This window comes from Drosophila simulans, chromosome X (assembly GCF_016746395.2).
Source record: "Drosophila simulans strain w501 chromosome X, Prin_Dsim_3.1, whole genome shotgun sequence".
NCBI classification, from domain to species: domain Eukaryota; kingdom Metazoa; phylum Arthropoda; class Insecta; order Diptera; family Drosophilidae; genus Drosophila; species Drosophila simulans.
In genome coordinates this window covers 17490845-17512596 of record NC_052525.2, presented here as the reverse complement: position 1 = coordinate 17512596, position 21752 = coordinate 17490845, and the positions used below count along the sequence as shown (strand labels likewise).

At 42.2% G+C, this 21752-nt stretch overlaps 2 protein-coding genes across 2 annotated transcripts in view; one reads left to right on the top strand and one right to left on the bottom strand.

Moving 5' to 3' along the window:
- LOC6726317 (potassium voltage-gated channel protein Shaker) overlaps positions 1-21752 on the top strand; it is a 118283-nt gene that overhangs the window by 2231 nt on the left and 94300 nt on the right. Inside the window, exon 3 of the mRNA XM_039296848.2 lies at positions 6429-6444. Within this exon, the coding sequence (XP_039152782.1) occupies positions 6429-6444 (16 nt within the window). The remainder of the gene's footprint in view (positions 1-6428; positions 6445-21752) is intronic.
- Positions 17321-21717, bottom strand: LOC6726319. Its single transcript, XM_016174136.3, has 16 exons — positions 21469-21717; positions 20673-21118; positions 20460-20605; positions 19806-20393; positions 19611-19748; positions 19396-19542; positions 19215-19343; positions 18977-19151; positions 18804-18919; positions 18637-18745; positions 18489-18580; positions 18215-18432; positions 18060-18156; positions 17862-18004; positions 17572-17808; positions 17321-17508 (listed from the first exon to the last, which is right to left on the bottom strand). The coding sequence occupies exons 2-16, from the start codon at positions 21098-21100 to the stop codon at positions 17425-17427; spliced, it is 2847 nt and encodes a 948-aa protein (XP_016039872.1). The 5' UTR covers positions 21101-21118; positions 21469-21717; the 3' UTR covers positions 17321-17424.

The following is a 21752-nucleotide window of genomic DNA, read 5'->3' as shown; positions in this document are numbered from 1 at the left end:
GCAAGTAAGAGTTTAACAGGATGGTAACAAAAGTTGTTAATGTGTTCATCCAATTCTATGGTTACATTTTGCTTATTAAATAAAATTCGTATGTCTTCTAATTGTTGTGTATTAAACATAAATTTGAAAATGAGGCCTAACTTACTAGCAAGTAAGCTTTCGGCCACGTTATTGCTCTTTAAAAATTTGGTTCTGGTAATTTTCGAAAAATTTCTATATCGAAACTTGTTTGTTATTTACGTGTTCTATTTTATATATGATCCTGATAATAATGTCCCTGTCTGTTTATCAAATTTGTCTTTTAATTGTTACATTTTCATGTTTAGTTGAATTCATTAAGTGTTAGTGTTTGATTGGGACTGGGTGTTCACAGTTCTTTTAATGTGTTTCCTAATTTTTTGTTTATGTAATTTCTGACCTCTGGTAGTTATTAGTGTTATCCCTCTGTCTCTTTCTACCTTGTGTAGAGAAAATCTAGGTGTTATTTTGTTTCTTCTGTTTTCCTTCCTATATATAGTATTATTTTCCTCAACTAGAATTGGCGGTTCCCTGTCCTTATTTAACTTAGCCAATCTCTTATCGGTGGTGTTTTGTAGGTGTTGTTGTATTTGGGGGTATAGTGTTTGTCTGAATTGATTTAGTTTTGAGAGGTAGTCATGATGATTGTCATAAGTTATGGTTTTTCCAAATATGTGTGTCCTGCCGTGAAAGAGTTCGAAAGGGGTGTGATTTGTGCTAGAATGTATCGCGTTATTGTAGGTTGTTAATACTTCGCTAAGTATTTCGGTATGTTCGCACTGTAGGTGTAATTCTTTTCGACGGTTCATAACTATTCTGTACAATTCTGTTAACGTAGAGTGAAGTCTTTCGACGGGTGAATTACCAGTCGATTGTTGGAATGAAGTAGTATGTTGGAGTATATCGTATTGAGCAAGGAAATCGTTAAACAGGTTTCCGGAAAATTCTGTTCCCTGATCGAAAACAAGTTTTTTGGGTATGCCAAAGTTGCTCATGAACTGAGACAAGGCGGCAATGATTTTTATGGAGTTTCTGTTATCAAGCGGGTATGCTTGTGCGAACTTTGAAAATTTGTCAATGACAGTTAGATTATAAGTACCATTGACGAAGTAAATATCTATGTGGATCACCTCTAAAGGTCCTGGTGGGGCAGGTGGTGATTGCATAGCTGGTTTATGGGGTTGCCTGTCGTATTTAAGTGTAAGGCAAATGTCACAGTCTTTTATTACTTGCGTAATAATATCTTTCATGCGGGGGAAATAAATATCTCTTTTTAGGTGTTGAAAGGTTTCGTCGATACCTCTGTGGTTGTTCTTTAAGTGGTATGTAAGTATTCTTGTTTTTTGGTCTTCCGTTTCGGTTATTTCGGGTAAGAACAGTTTGCAACGGGAGATTTTATATGAGTCGTTCACCGAGAAGTAGTTGTTATACGCTTCCTCTATGAGCAAAAAGATTTGATCTGGGGCAAATATTGCAGTCATTTTGTTTGGTTTAAGAATTGATTGCAAGATGTTAGAAATAGTGTCAAAGGTATATGTAGGTTCTGAAATGACTTGTCTTGTTTTGTACGTAAATGGTGTTGTGATTTGTACTGAAGACTTTTCCCCAATGTGGAACACAATTTGTGTATTGAAATGATTTAATGGTTGTTGGACAACTGGGATTTTTTGTGGGTCTTCGTTTATGTTTAAATTTGGTTCTATTCGACTAAGCGCATCAGCGACCACGTTTTGTTTGCCTTTTTTATACACTACTTCGTAATCGTATGCGGCTAGGGTAGTTTTCCACCGAAGTAGTTTAGGGTTTTGACCATTAAAGCTTTCTAACCAGACTAATGGTTTGTGATCTGTGACTATTTTAAATTTCTGGCCAAAAAGGTATGGCCTAAAATGACTTACTGACCAAATAATAGCTAGCATTTCTTTTTCTATGGTGGAATATCGAACCTCTGTGTCTGATAGCGTTCTACTAGCGAAGGATATGGGTCTGTCGTTGGTATCGGGGCCTTGTGATAGCACTGACCCTATGGCGTAGTTGCTTGCGTCGGTCGTCAACGTGAATGGTTTTGTAAAGTCGGGGAATATAAGTATTGGGTCGTTGCATAATAAATTCTTTGAAATTTCGACTGCTTTCCTAAATTCGTCGTCTATTACTATTGATTTTTTTCCTTTTAATTGTCTTGTTATAGGTTTTGTTATTTTTGCGAAATCTTTGATAAACTTCCTATAGTACCCAAGTAATCCCAAAAATGACTTGATTTCCCTGATGGTTTTGGGGCAGGGAAAGTCTTTAATAGCTTGTATTTTGTTTGGGTTGGGCTTGACTCCCTCCTGAGTAACAATGTGTCCCAAAAAGTCAATTTCTTTCCTTAAGAAGTTACACTTAGCAGGTTGGATTTTTAGATTCGCATTCAGTAGCTTAGAGAAAACAAGTTTAATGTCGCTAATGTGTTTCTGCAGTGAGGGTGAGAATATAATAATGTCGTCTAGGTAAACCAGACAAACATTACCTATAAGGTCTCCTAGAACGTTGTCCATCACACGTTGAAAAGTGGCTGGTGCGTTCTTCAGACCGAAGGGCATTCTTGTGAATTCGTAATGCCCATTTTCGACTGTGAAAGCTGTTTTGTTCGCGTCTTGTGGATTCATCTCAATTTGATGGAATCCACTTGCCAAGTCTATTGTTGTGAAGTATTTTGTTCTACCTATTCGGTCCAGTATGTCTGCTATGTTAGGTATCGGATAACGGTCGGAGATGGTTTTTTCGTTTAATTTTCGAAAATCTATTACCAACCGCCATTTTTCTTTGCCTGTAGTGTCGGCTTTTTTGGGTACGATCCATACGGGTGCACTCCAAGGAGAGTGACTGTTTTTAATAATATTTTGTCGAAGCATTTCTGATATTTGTTTACGAACTTCTTCTTTGTGTACATATGGGTAACGGTATGATTTAGTGAATATCGGAACATTGTCTACTGTTGGTATGGAGTGTTTAACGACATTAGAAAAGGTCAAATGGCTCTCTTCATAATGGAAAAGTTTCCTAAAGGTTTTGCATAGATTGATTAGATTAAATTTTTCTTCTTGGTTTAAATGTTCTGTCTTAATATTAAGTTCTTGTTGGGTGTCCGTCTGAGTAGTATCCGCCATTGTAGACATGCAGTGTAAAAGTCCATAGTGTTGTAAAGAGAGTTCTTCTGCTATTAATGGTTCTTCTAAATAAAGTGTTTGGTTGTAGTCTGAACTGTTACAGACTTCGAAATAGGCTATACCTGCGGTTGCAGTATACAGTCCACCTGTTATTGATAGTTGGTTGTCAAAATCTGTGGTCCCGTATATAAAGTCTCCTTGCATGAAGTTTACTGGTAGTGGAAGCCTTACCTTGCTATTTGATGGTACAGTATGCAAAATGTCTACAGGGTTTGGTCGTGTCAAAATTGGAACTGCGGTTTCAGGTGTTTCCAAAATGGAATCCGCGATGTTTATTTTTGCATTCAGAGTGGATAGAAGGTCCATGCCTAAGAGGCCATTGAAGTGTGGATGAAAATTGAACAAAAGAAACTTCTGATTTGACAATTCTTTGAATTGTATAAATTTAATAGTGTCTGTGAATTCCGTAATTTGGAATGTATTAAGTACTGTATGAATGGCTATGCTTGAATTAAGTTTTTTTATATTGTCTTCTGTAATGAGGGCCGGGTTTATAAATGAATAAGTGGACCCAGTGTCTATTAGGAATTTAAGTGGTTGTGAAGGGACAAATGTTGGGGATAGCATTACATAAGGTAATGATGACCCGTGGGCTTTTTTAGTTATGAATCCGACTGGTCTTCCGAGGCTCTTTGCGGAAAATTTGTGTCGTCATTTATGTTGCACAAATTTACATTTGTGTTAGTATTGTTTCTGTATTGTTGGTGTGTTGAAGTTGGTTTTTCGTAGTTGTGGGATGTGTTTTGATTTCTCATCGATTGTCCCCCTTGCTGATGATTGGTTTGTTGGTGCGAAATGTTGCGACCATTATTATTTGATAGTTTCGGTTCTTGTTGGTTATTTTTTGGGTATGGGCGTCCTCTGTCCGTTGGATTGTCACGGCGACGGCCCTCTACTTGTCTGTTTGAGTTTTGGAAGAAAAAACTTTGTTCCATTTGTCCGTATTCGTAAGCTTTTTCGATAGTTTCCGGGTTCCTAATTCTTATGATTGTTCTTAATGGATCCTTTAATCCGATGATAAATGCGTTGAGACATATATCATCGTAGAGGGTACGTTTAGTTGCGAGTGCATTACCCGTGGTATCCATGTCTTTAGCTATTGTTATAAGTTCGTTTCTCATTTTAATTATACTGTAAAAAAGTTTTCCCATTGTAAGGTCATTTGGGAGGGTCTGTATTTCCCTAAGTATCATCGCTTCGGTTCTCTTGCTGGTGTAGAGTCGTTTGAGATTAGTCTTGATGTCGTCCCAGTTCAATCGAGTGTCGCAAAGGGTCAAGGCATCGTCTGCTTTTCCTACGATTTTGTTGCGGACGGCCCTTAGAAGTAGTTGTCCATAAGGGGTCTTGTCTACTGATCTAATGAGGAACAGCAGTTCCTCAGCGCTAGTTATGAACTTGTCGAGATTGCTAGGATGACCTTCAAAAGTGGGGAGTTGTTCGATAAAAGCCAAAATGTCGGTTGGGTTAAGGTTGGTGTTAATAACTGTGGAAGTAGCGGAAGTAGTCGGACTTAAAGGGGCTGGTGCGTTTCCCGAGTCCATGTTGTTGCTGTTGGTGGATTGTTCTACTTGTTCCCTAATTTGAGGAAGGCTGCCTCCACTTCTAAGTCCAAGTCTTCTTTTACTTTGGGTATTAAACGGAATTCTCTGTGGCATGTAGGTGTTTTTGATTTGTGTAGTCTGTGTGTTGTACTTAAAAATATGGTATATGTGTTATTGTGCTTATATACTTTTGTATACGTGTACCTATGTTTATGTGTATATGTGTATATGTTTAGTGTAATAATGTTTTAGCTTAAATAATAAGGTGTAATTAAGTAATTGTAATCTTATATATAGATAATCTTAAAATGTAGTGTGTATTTATAATATGAATCCGTTTGTTTCTTTCTAAGTAAGTGTTGGCTCCAATGTTTGACTGTAATATATTATGTACATTAGTAAGTATAAAAAAATTTATATTCAGTTTGTATAAGTAAATGAACACATGGCAGTAACACAATCCGAAGTAGTAAGTTGAGTGTATTTGTAATTTGACAAATGTTTCTCAATTGGGAACATTCGCGAACAAGTATATGGCTTTTAAGGAAAGGTTCAACCTGACACACATAGTGATTTTATTACTGATTTATTGTTTAATTTCTTTCAATGTTGTGGTCCCGGTGCCTTTTCAGCGATTGATGTACACATATTCGGCCACAACATTGAACTAGATTTATTTGTTTTGCTTATTTATGTATGGTCCCGGTGTCTCATCAGCGATTGATGTACACATATTTGGCCATAGCACTGAATGATGTTAACTTTTTATGTATGTCATAAGTGATCCCGGTGCCCTTTCAGCGATTGATGTGCACATATTCGGTCACTTTGAATGTAAAGACATTTTTTTTATGTGTGATCCCTGTGCCCTTTCAGCGATTGATGTGCACATATTAGGTCACAATAGTTTGTAATTATACTGTATGTCACTGTTGAACTTGTTTGTGTGAAGTTTTTTCCTTTTCTTCTCTTTTTTTGAGAACCATATATTTACACTTGGCTCCTCAAACTTGTGTTTTTTTTTTTCTGCCACTTGTTCACTTACTTACCCGTTTACAGAAGTGGAACGAAGAACGTGAAAGGCGTTGTTAATCCTTTTAGTTCTAGTCCGGCTGCGCCAGTTACGGGTGCCTCCGTTGGATCGGGGGTCCTCCTTTCTCTACTCTTAGTTAGTTGCTGCCCAGGCTGATGTGATGGGAGTCAATAATGACTTTATTGTGTACTTATGATATATATATATTTGCCACTTTAAATAAATCAACTGCTCGGTTTGGTGTCAAGATCAAGAATGATGAAAGCTTTATTCTTAATGTATACGCACGGGCAAGCAGCAGTGCTTTTGATCCCGTTAGTTCTAGGTAGCGAGTCTAGACGAGGACGTCGCGATTACGCAGTGTGTATGTGTGTGTGTAGGTTCATGTTAATTTCAACGTCGAGAGCGTCGCCACCACGCAGTATGTGTGAATATGTGTGTGTTCATGCCGATTTCATCATCGGCTGCAACAGAGTTTCAGGTAGCGGGGGACGAGGCTATGCTGGCATGGTAGCTCGTGATCAATATATATATATACAGCGTTGGCACTTTGCTGATGTCGCCTACCGGGCGGGCTTCATAGGCGGAGGTGGTTGTTGAGGGGGGTTAATGCTGGGCATGGTAACTAGCGCAACCTCAACCAGTGAGTATTGAAAATATTTTATATTAAAATGTTAATTAAGAATCTTGAAAGAAAAATATATTATATAAATATATTCCTAGGGAATGGTATTAGGTTGAATAAAGATAAGAAACATAATTTTCACACTTTATGCAACATAACTAAAATAGGCCCTTGCCCAACCCAATTAGTTATCCAAGGTGGCAACTCTTGCACTTCACAGTTTTATTACAGTTTAAGCTCTGAAAATTTAGTTATTTATTACGTGCCTTATAGAAAAACATCTAACGACTTGCTACACCCATCGGTAATATAATTTTAGCAAGCTGGCAACATTTTAGCTGCAGAGTGGCAACATTCGAGCTATGTTATTGGATGTTAAGAATACTTAAATGATACCGGAAATATAGAATACGCGTAGGTACCTATTCGAATCTGTATCCTTGTAAAAAGCATTGATTCTTTGTGAAGGAAGAATTATGTGTGTAGGTTTGATAAAGAGGAGAATAAGCAACTAGTGAGCTTTGACCCATCTCTATTTACGCTTGTTCTTTTTTCTTGGGGCTCGATAAGCGTAATTTTGCATAGTTCTGCGAGTGAATCGGTGCTTTAATGGGCTTTGGAACAAGGATATTCGACGCTGCTTGCGCAGAAAAGTATGCGGCACTCTTTTTTCTTTTTTATTGCCCTCCTACCGACTTTCGGATGTCGAATGTGGATGCCATGTTATGCATATTGGTCGTAAAACATGCGCCAACTGCGCAATTAAATGGCCCGCAATGCAAATGGAATGCCGAGGACCGGCACCAGGAGCAGGACATGTTGCCAGGACACAAAGTGTGCAGCTCAAGGCGGGTTTTGGAGGGGATGGATGTCGTGGAAAGTCATTTACCACAAATCAACGCTGCCAACTGCCTGCTTTCCCCCCTTTTTTATATCCAAGTGAAGCGCCCTGTAAATGATATATCCAAACGGCCAGTGGCCAACTATCATTACCCGCCCACCAGTGACCAGCAGTAGCCACCAGTGGCCACCAGTAGCCAACAGTGGCCACCAGTGGCCGCCACTATGCGCCGACGGTCTCGGAAAGTGCAGCTCTTTGGGCTTTTAAATTGGCTATAAATGCGCTGGAGCATAAATGGATTTACACACATGCAGCTTGTTGCTGTCCCCATTTGCCCACCTTCGCCATCATTCATTTCCATTCCATGTTGCATGCAAATAAGAGCCACTGCATCGACACGCCCCCTTTTTCCACCAACACCCCGCTGCCCCCACCGATTTCGCATCCATTTCCCGCACTTTTCACCAAGGAGTCCTTATAAAAATTGTACAACTCGCCATATGCATACATGTGTATCCGTACTCATATGCACTTGTGTGTGAGTGCGAAGGAAGTTAAATGGAAAAGGCACTTCCGGAATTCAGATGAGCGAAGCGGATGCCATACAGATTCAAAGATGGATCGAAGTAGCGGGGAGTGGCAATCTGATTAGTCGGTGGTGGCTGGAGCTGGGTCCTTGAGCCACAAAATATATTTGAAAAATATTAAGTTTTGGCACCAAAAGTGGCATTTTGGTTCATTAAAGTTGAGCATACTTTAAATGAGGCTTAAATGTCTTCAATTGATATTGAAATATAGCTAATGCCTGTGCCTCGACTAATTATAATTATTTTCAATTTTCCGAGTGCAAAAGTTGCGTCGTCGGGCACCGCCAACTTTTTCTATTGCCGCACAGGACTCGATGGAGTCCTTTAGCCACCGCTTGCGTTCCCAAAACTTCGTTCGAGCGGATTAATTGAACTAGTTCCCCAATTTGCCAACTAATGTGCTTGCTGGAATCCGACAATTCTGCATCCTGCATCCTGCGACCTGCATCCTGCGTTTTTCCATGGGGTATCATAAATTTATGCACCCTCAACGGCGCACATGCACTGGCACACAATGGAAAGCACTTGAAAATGAAAGGATAATAATAATATTTTTATTTTATTATATTTTAGTTTTTCTTTCCGCTTTTTGTTGCAACAACAGCAGTAGCAGCAGCAGCATCAACATATGAGCGGGTGGCTCACGGGGGTCAGAGGTCGGTGGGCCAGTGGGCCAGTGGGCGGGGCTGGGCTTAAGTGCACTCAAGTGCCATTGGGGGTGTGGGTGTGTGTTGGTAAATTGCATGTGTAACTGTGTGCTGGCGTGCAAGTGTTGGAAAGTGCTCGCAAACTGTGCAATGATTTCGGGATTCCGCCGGATTACTTTCGCCCAAGTATTTCGCAATTTATGTCCAACTCGTTCGCATTCTCTCTTTGCTCTTTTGCTCTTTTGCCCTTTTGCTCTCCGCCCTTTTACTTTCTCCCTACCCTCTCCCCTTTCTCCGTTCATCTTTCCTTTTCAATTTCCTTTTCTGCTTTGCCTTGCACTCGTGTTCGACCCTCGACAAAAGTTGTGAATTATTTTATTACCTTCCAAATGAATTTGGAATTGTTCATATTTTTTAAGTGGCATGTTTGAGGAGCATTGAAAATCAAATGGAATTTTGTAGGCCAAAGAACAGGAAAACAAATGCAACGGCACTCGGAATTTAGCTCACACAATGTTCAGTATTTTGATAAATTTACAAATTCAATTCATACATATTTACATATTTCATGCATGAGTTTCTCAAAAATAATCGATTTTTTGTCTAGAAGAATGGAAAATATATGGACTGGGATATATTGAAGATGGTATCTTTACATACATGATAAATGTGAAGGAAGCCAGGAAAGTTAAGATCTGTAGATTGCACCGCAAATATAATACCAGATTCGTAAGAAATGTTGTCGCATCTATAAAGTTTTCAAATCAAAGGGTATCTGATAAGCGAGCCACTCGACCATGGCGTTACCTCCTGACTTGTCTCGTTCTGGGGATAGAAAAAACAATTATATAGGGCGTTCATGCATAAATATTGCGAAGGTCAGAGAGGCCAACATGAAAGGGTTACGAAGGCGTGGCAGCAGCCTTGTTTTTTTTGCAAACCAAATGTTGTTTGCTATTCTACCCATACATGGACACCCATACATCGCCTTCCCCATCTTCTTGGGACCACCGAGCAACAGTTGAACATTTGGAAATTTGCATAAATTTCACAACACAGCCCCTGGCCTTCTCCTCGGCAAACTTTGTGGGAATTTATAGAAATGTGCACGGAACAGTTTCCATTTGCCTGGCCAGTGGGGCTCTTTGTTGCCCTTCAAAGGCATTTGGGTCCAACATGTTCAAATGAATACTTTATAAGCCCCTCTTTATGGTCTCACTCCCTCTCTCTCCTGCTCTCTCTCTCTGTCTCTTTCTGTGCTGCTGTCTCTGTCTCTGTCATGGGCTGTCTCTGTCACCGCCTCCCTTTCATTTTTGCCCTGCCAATGTGTAATATTTATGCTGCGAAATGTTTGAAGTTGACGAAACCATCGGCGTAGTTGTAATATTTAACGCCAACTCAGTGGTATTTACACTAAAAAAATATAAAACTTATTATTTTTAATGAGACGTAGGAATAAGTTGAGTACCTGAATAATTTCAAAGTGATTTTCTGTAGTATCTTAAATGTGTGACTCCTTTATAGTGATTTAATAATAATTTGTGGTATTTTAATGTAGGAACCATTGAACCCATAAATTTGAGTATTATTACTTATTCAGGAGTACAACTTATTTTTCTCAGTGCTTGTCATTCCACTGAGCGGCATTATATCCCCTTTTTGCCCATCATCATGGGCGTCCGAGCTATTTTGCATTGAAATTGAAATGTCCGCAGCTTTTGTGGGGTGCGTCCGCTTTTTGTCAGGCGAAAGGCATCCGCCCAACTGGGCCAAAATAAGTACATTATATTTGCTACCCTGTGTACGTGGACAGTGTGTGTGTGTGTGTGTGTGTAGGGCATCGCATCCCTATATGCTTATCATTTTGTCAGGCGCGGCGAATTAATTGGAAACTCAAACATATTGGCCGACATAAATACGTGGATAAGGTGTAAGTCCAGTCGGCCGGTTGATTACCCCGGCCAAGTTGTTGCTGTAGATTTGTCAATGTCGGAGGTAGTGACCGACGAACAGGGTGCTATATAAACACCTATATCCAAATCAATAGAGAGTTAATATTTAAATCACTCTTTGGAAACATCGATTTTTATTGGAAAACTACGATTTTCACTTGGTGAGCAACTAAAGCTGATACTAGGATATTGTAAAAGTTTAAGGGGTTAATAGCATTTTTCCAAGGATTTTCTTGATAGATTTCGCTTTGAATAACAAAGCTAATGAGACCAGCATAGTCATATTTATATTTAAAGAAACTTAAATATTAGAATAGATAAAGAAATCGTTCTTTATCACTAGTACGAATTGAAAATAAAGTTTAGGCCATTTGCCTGTGGCACCCTGTCACCATTTGTTGTTCCTGTCATCGATTTCGCATCGCATGAGACTCGTTAGTTAGTTACTTAACCCAGCCCAAGACTGACTGAATTTCCTTTTTCCCAGCCCATTAACCCATTAATTATTTGTGGCCGAAAAATCGTCCGGCGGTGTATTAGTTTACTTATCTGTAAAAATAAATAATAATAGTACATTTTTTGTCAATAAAAATGTTTTCATCTGTTAAAATATTTTTTTATTATACGTGGTTAAGCTATTTTACTAAATACTATCGATAATTTATTTATTGAATACCGACTTTTATTTTATAATTTATTATTTGTATAGTGGAGCTGAGACTTTTAATTGATGGGTTTGAATATTAACAAAATTTGTTACGTCAAGTTGTCAGGACGTAAGCTTTGTTTGCCTAGGAATTTGTAGCAAATTCGTAAGACAAACCCCATTTAAGCAAACCCCATAGCAGCGTAATAAATTTTCGTGGGCTTGTCATGGGTTAACACCGCTCCTCCCGCTCCCCCCGCTCGCGCAGCTCCATCCTCAAATTGCCGATGGCGTCTTTGCCTTCTGTCTAATTGCTGGCCATTCGTTTGGGCCACGTTACTTGGCCAGCCGTCGCTTATCAGCGCCTTTCACTGGAAGCCGACTTATTGCCACACCCACGTAGCGAAAATTGCGACCCATTTGTTAGACGGCTTCTGGCAAATCATTTTTCATTTGCCTGTGGAAACTCGCAGCACTTTGTCTGCCACCTGGCCAGGTGGGTGGTTTCCACCCACTCCCCACGCCCACTTCTTTTTTTTTTCTGTACGGTGGCTTGTCCCATTGAACTTTACTCAGGCGAAATTAATGAGCGCATACGGGCATAACACCACTCGTACCATTTCCATCGGTGGTGGTCAGCTGGTCAGCAGGTGGAGTGAAATGCGAGTCTACTGCCATGCGTCCACTGAAGTGCACCTAAGCGCGAAATGTTTGCGGTGGTAAGATGGGTGTCCTTGTGCCGATCCCAAACCGTGCACCCATCCCCCACAATCCGCTATCCCAGGAGCCCGCAGGGGGTGGCGTTCTATTCTATTGGCGGACCCATAAAGAACCCAAAGTGTCAAAGCGAAACGCTTCAAAACACTGCTGCCAACAAGCGGGGGCAACATTTTGGCTAACATTTCAATTGGCACGAGCATAAAGAACGCTTCGGGCGGCATTACGTTTAGGTGGCTAGGTGTAGACTAACTGTTACCCTGTAAAATGCATTTCAAGTGTACTAAGTCGACAAATTGTTGCACACATTTATGAATTTCTCTCGTATCTATTTAAACATAAGTTTTAAGCATATTCTTAACAAAAATCTGCATATTTAAATGGGTAGATCAAGGGATACTGTGTAATTGAAAATTATTAATTTTTTCAATGGAACAAAAGGTAAAAACTCCTCTGATTCGTGCATTTTAAAACTTTGTATTAATTTATACAAATATTGTTATTGAGATATATTTGCTTTGCATAATTATAGCCACTTAAATTATGGTTTAAAAGCCGTAAGCGTTTCGGTGGTAAAGTATTTTCGCAAATAATAATAGTCCGAAGATACCGTCAATTAATATTAAATTTTAAATCAATTAAATAATTCAATTAAAGTGCATTTGTCTAATATTATTTCTATATTTATTCATTGGCAATTCAAGTATTTTAAATGCAATAAATTTCCGAATTGCCATTTTAGGCAACCGAAATTGAATTTATTCGCACTATATAAATAACGCCTTCGGTACTTTTATCTATGCTTCATTAGCTGGCACAAACTAATATGTTTATGTGTGCTTGGAGTGTTAATAACGAAATGAACATCAATTTCAATATCAATTTGAATTTTATGATATGTCAAATATGGACTCGAATCCCAACTCAAGCATCCCCATTAACCCCATTGTCCATATGCAATTCCGGTTGTGATGGTAACCATCTGCTTGAGTTGTGTGTGTGGCACAAAGATTTTCCCTTTGCCATCTTGTGTGTCTCGTTGACCATTTGACTTTGATTTGTTGTTTGGCTGCGTTGGACTACAAGTGCCGAATGCCTTTCTGGCAGAGAGGCAAAGGAAAAGCTAGGAGGAATGTATAAAAAACACAGACAATGGATGGCAAACAAAATAGAAGGCGGTGTGTGCAAGTGCCGAAAGACAACTCGTAGCACTCAATTAACGCATTTAAAAGTACAATGCGGGAGATCCAAGGCGGCGGGGTCAGAGGTCGCCACTTGTCGGGGTTTATTTTCGAGACCGTCGGGCCCGAACACACGGCCATTGTGCATCCGCCCCATTGTCTCTGGCACGCGGCGAGGGCCATCGGCTCATCGGGGCATTGTCTAACCCACAATGGATACCCCATTCCCGTGCGGGCAGCCGCTCCTGCTCCTGCTGCTCCTCAGGTTACTCGGTCTCCACAGCCACCCATCGAACCAAACAAACCTCCTCCAATCAACGAGAGCACCATGAGCACCGACTGCCGGGACAAAATTGAATTGATAGCAGCATGAGCTGGATAAGAGGACTTACCATAACCGAAAGCAGTCAGGACCATCAATTGATTGGCCAGCCCATTAGGAGCTCCGGATCAAAAGTGATTTCGGTTTATGAAGCAGCAGGAAACTGGTGGAAGATATAAAATAAACAGCAGTGGGAAATCGAAGTTATTAACTTTAACGAAATGCATTTATTCAACGTTAAAAAAACATTTAATAGAAAGTAGAGGTAAAGGCTTAAAGCTCTCTCTTAATCTTAAAAACATTCAAGCAATTAGTAGGTACATCAAGTTGAGCATAAAGTTTTCTCTAACCAAGACATTTGTTACCACGAATACGGCCCAAGACGGTTAGTAGACGGCATTAATGACTGTTTGGGCCAAGTTATTGGCTTCTCTAGTGATATCTGCCATTTGACGGGCTCATTCATTAAAGTTTCGCTGGACACCCTACGGCATTTACACCAGAAATAATTTAACGCATCACCGATTCAGCAGCTTTGGCCATGATTATTGGCCCTTTTGCCTTGGACGTTGGCCACTTGTAATTGCCGGCACTGTCTCTCTCGCACACACTATACACCTCTCTTTCACTCGCTCGATTGTAGTTACTTTTTGGTGCTGGACTTCTGGCTATTTTTCAGTTAAATTTTATTAGTTTAGGTGATAGTTGCTAAGCTAGTTAGACAACTTTAAATTTGTAGTTGGAGTTTATAAACCAAGAACGCGTATCTACTTGTTATATAAGATATGTGGATGTTTCATCTTTTTGTTATAATTATACGCGTTACTCTTAGAGTTATAGGGTATTCTAGATTCGTGCTTTGTCCGTATTTCCGTCCGTATGAACGTTAAGATCTCCGGAACTATAAAAGCTAGAACGTTAAGATTAAGCAAGCAGATTCCAGAGACAAAGGCGCAGGGTTTCCACGCCCACTATAGTAGTATCTTATAGAATACTGGAATTACTAAGCTTAATAAAAACTATAACTTATAATTTAATCTATTAGTTAGCTACTGTAGCTTATTGACTTGGACAACACTATTTGCTTGTGTTATGGGTAAGCAAACCCTTGCGAAGGCATGAAATTGTATGGGTCTTTATGGCCCAGTGACCTGCTCACGTTGTTCATGTTAAAATTCCAAATTACATTTTGCATTTTGATTAGAGCGTAAACACAGTGACCTCTTGCTCCTCCTGCTCCCAATGTACTAAGTAGTACTGGTCTGGAGAAAAGGTTCCCCCTTCGGATTCTGCAGCTCATTCCCCCCACGAGACACTGGATTCTTGATGCTCGTTTGCAATTTAATGAAGCAAACTGTTGCTAAAGCGAAAGGGGAGGGGTGAAGGGATGGGGCTCAACTGGGGAGAGCGGGAGTGATGTGGTGGGGGCGGCGTTCAAGCATGAAAATTGTTTGTCCACGGACTCGAGCGGATTCCGGCGGAATAAAAGCGACTGAGGCAGCTGGAAGGCGCTTAGCGTCCAACAGCTGTTCCAAAGCCCCTTCTCGTCTTCGTGTTCATCCTCATTCTCATTCTCATCCTTATCCACACTCGCATTCGCATTGGCATCCGAATCCGCATCCGCATCCATATCCCACCCACCGAGTAGTATCCTGTGTGGCGTATCCTGCAGCCGCCACTCTTGGCAATTTGACAAGAGCGCATTATCCTTACAAACGGCACCAGATGGGCCTGCCCCAACAAAACAGCACAACAAAAAATGAAAAATGATAGAGAGTCTGAATTTTCGGCGGAGAAGGTGGCGACTGGACGGGGGGTCTATAAAACTGGGGATTAGCCCAGTCAAACGATTCCGCTGGCATTTGGCCAAAACTACAAAAAATCCACAGTGCGAGCAAACAGAAAAGTACGGAATACATGTATATGTACATATATTTAAAACTGCATAAATCAAAACACCCGTGCCGAAAGGCCAAAGGTTGACGGTGATAATTGATGGTCAGTGCCAACTGACGGTGATTTTACAGGGCTAACTACAAGAATAGCCGTCAAATGGGTATTTGATTATCGAGAACTAAGCGTGCTTTAATAAATCAATATAAATTAATTTCCATCGTTAAATTCTAGAAACTACATCCCGCTTCCTGGAAACTTTTTCAACAAGCTTTGATGTTAAGGTCATCGAATCGAATTAAGTTCTACGTCTTCTGTTTGCTTTCTATCGTCGATGGCTCAAAGCTGATTTTATTTCACCCATACTCACACTTGTGCATCACAGCAATGCAATGTGGAATGCAATCCAGTAAAGAGGAATCCCTATTTAGGAGCCAGTGCCATCTGTGACTGCGCTGCCTTTACCAATTTCCACATTTTTCCCCAGTTTCCCACACAGAACCTGCCGCAATCCGTGACGCATTCCGGATCCCCGAATTGCCTCACGGTCGCAACGATGACAAAGGGAATCGAGAAATGCAACTGAAATTCGTTCAGACAATGGACAAGGGGGGGTTGGCAGGGGCAAGGGGGCTTTAAGGCGACTGTGGGGGTGGTAGACAACGAAAAATGCAAATTGTCAAACATGCAACGCAATTGACGAGAGACGAACTTCGAGGCACAAGTGCAGTGGAGGTGGTCCTATGTGTAGCTACCCACCGAACCAAACCGAGTTACACTGTTCACAATTTTGTAGTTTTTTACAGCTTAAATAATACTAAGTAAAAAATGGCGAAAATTTAATCAAGTCTATTTTCTTTTCTGTAGAGTAGTAGAGAATGTAAGGGGTCACCAATTGAACTACCCCTCACTAACTAACTTTCTTATTGTAATTGTTTGTATTAAATACATGAAAAATATATAAAAATAAGTCTTTAAATAAAAATATATCTGTTCACCACTGTTTCTGCACAGTTAAAGGTGGCATCGGGGTCACCAAATCATATTTTTATAATAGCAGAGTTCTTCCTTAATCTAGCTTTTAGTTTATTGTCCGATTTACCAAGCTGTTTAAAACTTTGAAAATTGAAGTGCAAGTCCTTCGTCCATTTTTCTCAGTGTGCTTCAGCATAGTGCTACGTTTAGGGTGGCTCAGTGTGATTGAGGGTGTGTATTTTGGGGTTTGGGGTGGTGCAGGGCTCTGCCAAACATCGAAACGCTTTCGTGCCGAGCTCAGTTGGTTTCCCCTATTGACAGGCCGTCACTCTGCCAGTCCGTCAATCTGCGGAGCTTCAGCTCGTCATGTGGCCTATATAGCCGCCCCGGTGGTCCTCTTACCAAGTCCCTAACCGATCGGCAGCTGGTTCCCCGCCTGGAAATTAACTGGAGCCCTTGCCTCGTCCCTGCCCACTTCGCCTTCGTCCGTGTTTCGTCGTCCATCTCTCATCTCGCATCCCTGCTGTTCCATCAACGGTTTGGCACATCCACAAGGTGGACTTGTTGCTGCAATTGGCAGAGTGCCCTGCGTCCAGGCATTTTTAAGCAGGCATAATTAATGGAACCCGGCCCGGATAATGTCAACATTATCGCAGCTAATTGACAATGGAGAGGCGTGGAGCTGCAAAGTGGTTTGGGGCCCAGACGAGATGTTGAAACGGAATTTAATGGTACAGGGAATATGGGAAATGGGGATAGTGTGTGTAGGCCTAAAGGAGCATTCTTTCGCTTGACAGGTGCACGATGTGGACTAATTAACCAAAACAGAAATTTAATCTAGAGAAAACAGCATTCAATTATACGGCATGATACGATTGTTTGTCTGAATCGGAAGTGTTAATAAATATTTCCCCACATGAACACACTTCACTTCAAATATATATACATATAACACTTTTTCCACTCCACCTTTTGCAAATTAGCAGTTCACACCCAACTATTTTCGCACACTTTCCCTTGCTGTGCCTTTCAATTAGTGAATTTCCAGACATGTGAGCAAGCAAATTGGGAAAACATGCCAGCGATCTCAAATATTGAACAAGAGAAATGTAGATACAGATGAACCATTTGCATTAGGAAAAAAAAACAGTTTGCATTTATTTATTGTGCCTTAGACTAGTTAGATTTTGAGCCTTGACTCTGCAGATCTTTAAGATCGTCTTGTGATTAGCGACTCCTAACTATTGTCGGAGATTAAACGCTGCTCATTGTAGCGTATGGGATATGTGAGTGCGTTGCCCTTGTCCCAGGAGTAGAGTTCCTAAAATATAGAAAATAATAATATATAATAAATAATCACTGTGAGATAAAAGTAATCACTTACCACAGTCAGAGGATTGTAGCCCACGGTGGTGGTATGGCTAAAGGGATTCGAGAAGGGCAGATTCGTGTTGAGCAGCTTGCCCTTGTACAAGTCCACCACATATCGAATCTGGGTGTTCTTGTCCGTTCCCGAATCGATGGCATACAGATTGCCACACACGATGAACATCTCACCAAACTGATGATGGTCCAGGGTGATGTTAAAGTTGTACTGCATCTTCAATGTCTCCGCATCCAACTAGGAAAAATGGATCATATAGAAGATGTTTTTGAAGGGACCACAAAGTTTACCTTGGCCACCAGCGTATTGTTGGAGTTGTAGGTGCTATAGATCACCCACAGGCCCACTTCATCCACATTGAAGTCCATGTAGTTGTAGTCCGTGGTATAAAGCCTATTCGCAGCAGCCACTCCAGCATATGGCAATTGTGTGGCTAGGGGAATTTCAATAGATAGTAATATGAATCTCAACCATTGCAATACACTCACTTATCTTTTTGAGACTGGTCAAGTCCAGCTTGACCACCAGATCCGAGTTTCTTTGTTGATAGTAAAACGAACCGTTAAAGACCACATGTGCATTGCCCTAATAATGAAATTAAATAAATTAGGAAAGGAAAATCTCGTAACTTTTCTTAACTCACATGAAAGCCTTCTTGAATCTCGTATTTCCTCCGGGGTATGCTATTCATACGGTACTGAATGCGAGTGGTGAACTCAAACAGATTGTACGGATCGTTTTCGTTGGTGACGAACGTCTTCTCACGATCACTGTCCGGCGATGGATCTCTAAGCCAGGAGCCGAACTTTTCATTGACCACCTTGTGGAAAACGGGCTTGCCTACCGCATACAGATAGCAAGCTAATGGGAGAGATATAATATCTTATACTTATTATGAGGTTAAGATATCTACTTACTCTTTGGTCGCTTGGGTAATCCCGGATAGCTGAGATTGCCCGTGGCCTGGATTTCAAAGTTATTCAGTATGGAGTCCTTGCACTGGTACAAGCTTCAGATATGGAGTAGATGTAAATCTTATCGGGGAGTTGATTATGGAAAACCCACCTGGGATCTGGACACTGATCGCAAACGGGACACTCGCTCTCCGGCGGCCTTTGGCCATATACCTTCATGTTATTTCCCACATACGGGGTCTCACTATTCGGATCTTGGGCTGAAAAAAAGGGGGTTAATAGAAAGATTTTCAACATTTCACACATTTTGCAACTTACGTGCTATTTCAAAGTTGACCATCGTTGCATTTAGTTCGTTTCGGGCCACACAATGATAGTACCCAAAGTCATCCTTGCGCAGATTGCTGATGGTCAAGCGCATGGTTGTCTTGAAACTAGGGAGCTCCATAATTAATACGGATTTCTACGGATAAGATGGTATATGAACTCACCCCTCTGGGTACGATTCAATGCCGTACTTGTCGCTGGGATCGAGGATCTTGCCGTCGTAGGCCCGTTCCCAATACCTAATTGCTTCGGGAAATGCCTCCACCAAACACTCGAGTGTGGCACTGCTCTGGTACTCCGCGTAGATCATTTGGCGGTACACCGATATCATGGGAGCAACTGGGGGATGGGAAGTCTCTCTGTTCATAGCTAATCTTCAAACTTTCCTTGCCACACACTTACATTGCACTTCCACGAGGTAGGTGGCATTGGCCACGGGAGCGATGCCATTGTTGGCAAAACAGGTGTAGGCCGCCATCTGATGTCGGGTGATATTGGTGAACCTCAGGAACTGTCCGCTGATGGAGGCCACTGGATGGAGAGGATTGTAATGGCAATTGGGAGTGGTCACCCACATACTTACTCTCTACGCCATTGACGTTAATGGTGCGACCATCCTCACGTCGCCATTCCACCTGCGGTGTGGGAGTTCCCGTGGCGGTGCAGCTCAAATTCAGGGATCTTCCCTCCTCCACAATCACCGTGCGTTGGAAGTCCGGCACTTGAATATCTTTAAGGAGAAAATGCTCGTTTTATAGTTATGTATCCTCCCCTTAATTCGACATACGGTTAACTTACCTGTTATAGAAGGCGGTATGAGCAGATCGTTGGAGGAGCTGCCATTGGGATATTGCAGCTTCCAGGCATTGATGCCGGGCACTCCGGGTATGCCATTGGTGCCCGGCTTGCCAGGACGACCACGTGGACCCGCAATGCCTGTCCAGAAGATAGTTACGATCTAGGAATCATGGAGTTATAAAGGGGATAACTTACCCTTGAGCCCCCGTTCGCCTGGTGGTCCCTGCGCACCCTTGGGTCCCGTGATGGACAGACCATCTTTGCCATCCTTGCCGTGGAGCCCATCCTTGCCATCGCGTCCAGGCAGGCCATTCTTTCCATCAGCACCAGCGCGACCCGGTACGCCATCGAGTCCCGGCTCCCCGGGCACACCATCACGTCCATCCAAGCCCGCTCTTCCGGTGACCCCGGCATCTCCCTTAGGACCGCGAGGTCCGGCAGGACCCAAATGACCAACGCCATCCACTCCGGGGGCTCCCGGTAATCCCACATCACCGCGATTTCCCTTTGGACCCGGAATGCCCGGTAGACCCGGGTTTCCTGGTGGTCCCTTTGGTCCCACTTCTCCGGTTGGTCCTTGTGGTGCCGGCGGACAATAGTCCTGGGTGCCCTTACAGAATCCTGTGATTATCTTCTCCGGTACCCGGCAATAAGTATTCAGATAGATCCACTCATCTCCGCCAGGAGCGGCGCCCTTTTGACCCGTTCGCTTACGGATCTCGGTGTCTTGCTCCTCCAGAACCTTGCGATGGTTCGGATTGAAAAACTCGATCAGGGGATCAGCTGGAGAGGAGGAGGGGGAAAGGAAGAATAGTTATGTAAATTCCTAGTCCAGATATCTGAACTTGCCATGCATGGATGCCGGAGCGGAGGAGGCGATGTCCCGGCGTATTCGTTTCCCTGTGGGACGCGGTGTGTGGCTAATCAAATTGTCTGTGAACTTGCGTTCATTCTTCAGAGGATCCCTCGATTGGGTGGTGCTACTCGCGGTGGTACTATTTGGGGAGTACATAATTATGTGCCAAAAACTTTGGAAGCTTGAAAAGTTAGTGATCCGCCCACCTGCCAACCAATTCCTGCTCCTCCTCGATTATCCTGTTGACCAGTCTCCTTAATTCCTCTTCGGAGCGCATTAACTCCGCCTGGAATTGTACCCGGAACGACTTCGACGGATAGTTATCTTCCACCTGTGACAAGGACTCGGTGTCCTGGGTGTGCGTGTAGAAGACGATTGAGAGGCTGGCCAGGATGAGGGTGAGGGCGCCCAGGTAGATGTACACCAGGGTCAAGGACTGCCGGCCCGGGCACTTACACGCCCGGCAGGTGGCTCCATTACCTCCGACCAGCTGGTCACTGGACGCACTGGGTTCCAGGGGCCGAACTGGTGGGGTCCCTTCCCCAGAATCCTCCTGCGGATCATCCTCGGCCGTCCGCCGCTTGCGCTTCTTCTTGCTGGTATTCTGTAGACTCTGGTTAACTGCCAGAAACATTTTACCGCGTCCGGGTGCCTAAACAAGTGGTAAAGTCTTAGTCTAAAGTTAGTTCTTACAAATTTCAACATTTATAATTGAAGGATCATTGCTTCTTATTTTTCGCAATTTTGAAATTTTCTCCGAGTGCCAATCGAAAGCAGAGGCGTCTCACAAATTTTAATTTCCATTTAATTTGATTTATAGCCGGCGAGTGCAGTTTGAAAATAAGTTGCCATATTTATAGATCGGATTTGAAGTGATGCGTCTAAAATTAAACGACTACCCACTGCCGCTGCCGCTGGATTCAAGAGTGATTAAACTGGCATAAAGCAAAAGAAAACACGGAATTCCGATGCATTTCTCTGTTTTCCCCGCATTTTACATACTTGTATACATAAGAGCAGAGCCCCTGGCCGCACAACTTTTCACACTTTTCCTCTGCTGGAGTCCGTTGAAAGCGTGAATGCGGGTGTGAGAAGGTGCGACGTAGATGGAGGAAGCGAAAGAGAGAGAGAGAGAGAGCCGTGGAGCGACAGAGACAGAGAGTGTGTGTGGGAGAGAGAGAGAGAGCTGCCTCCGAACGCGTTGGCGTCTAATGCTCGACTGAGCGAGTTGTGCGGCGACACTTTCCTTCGTAGCGGTTTGTTTTCCACGCTTTCGCCGGCAACTT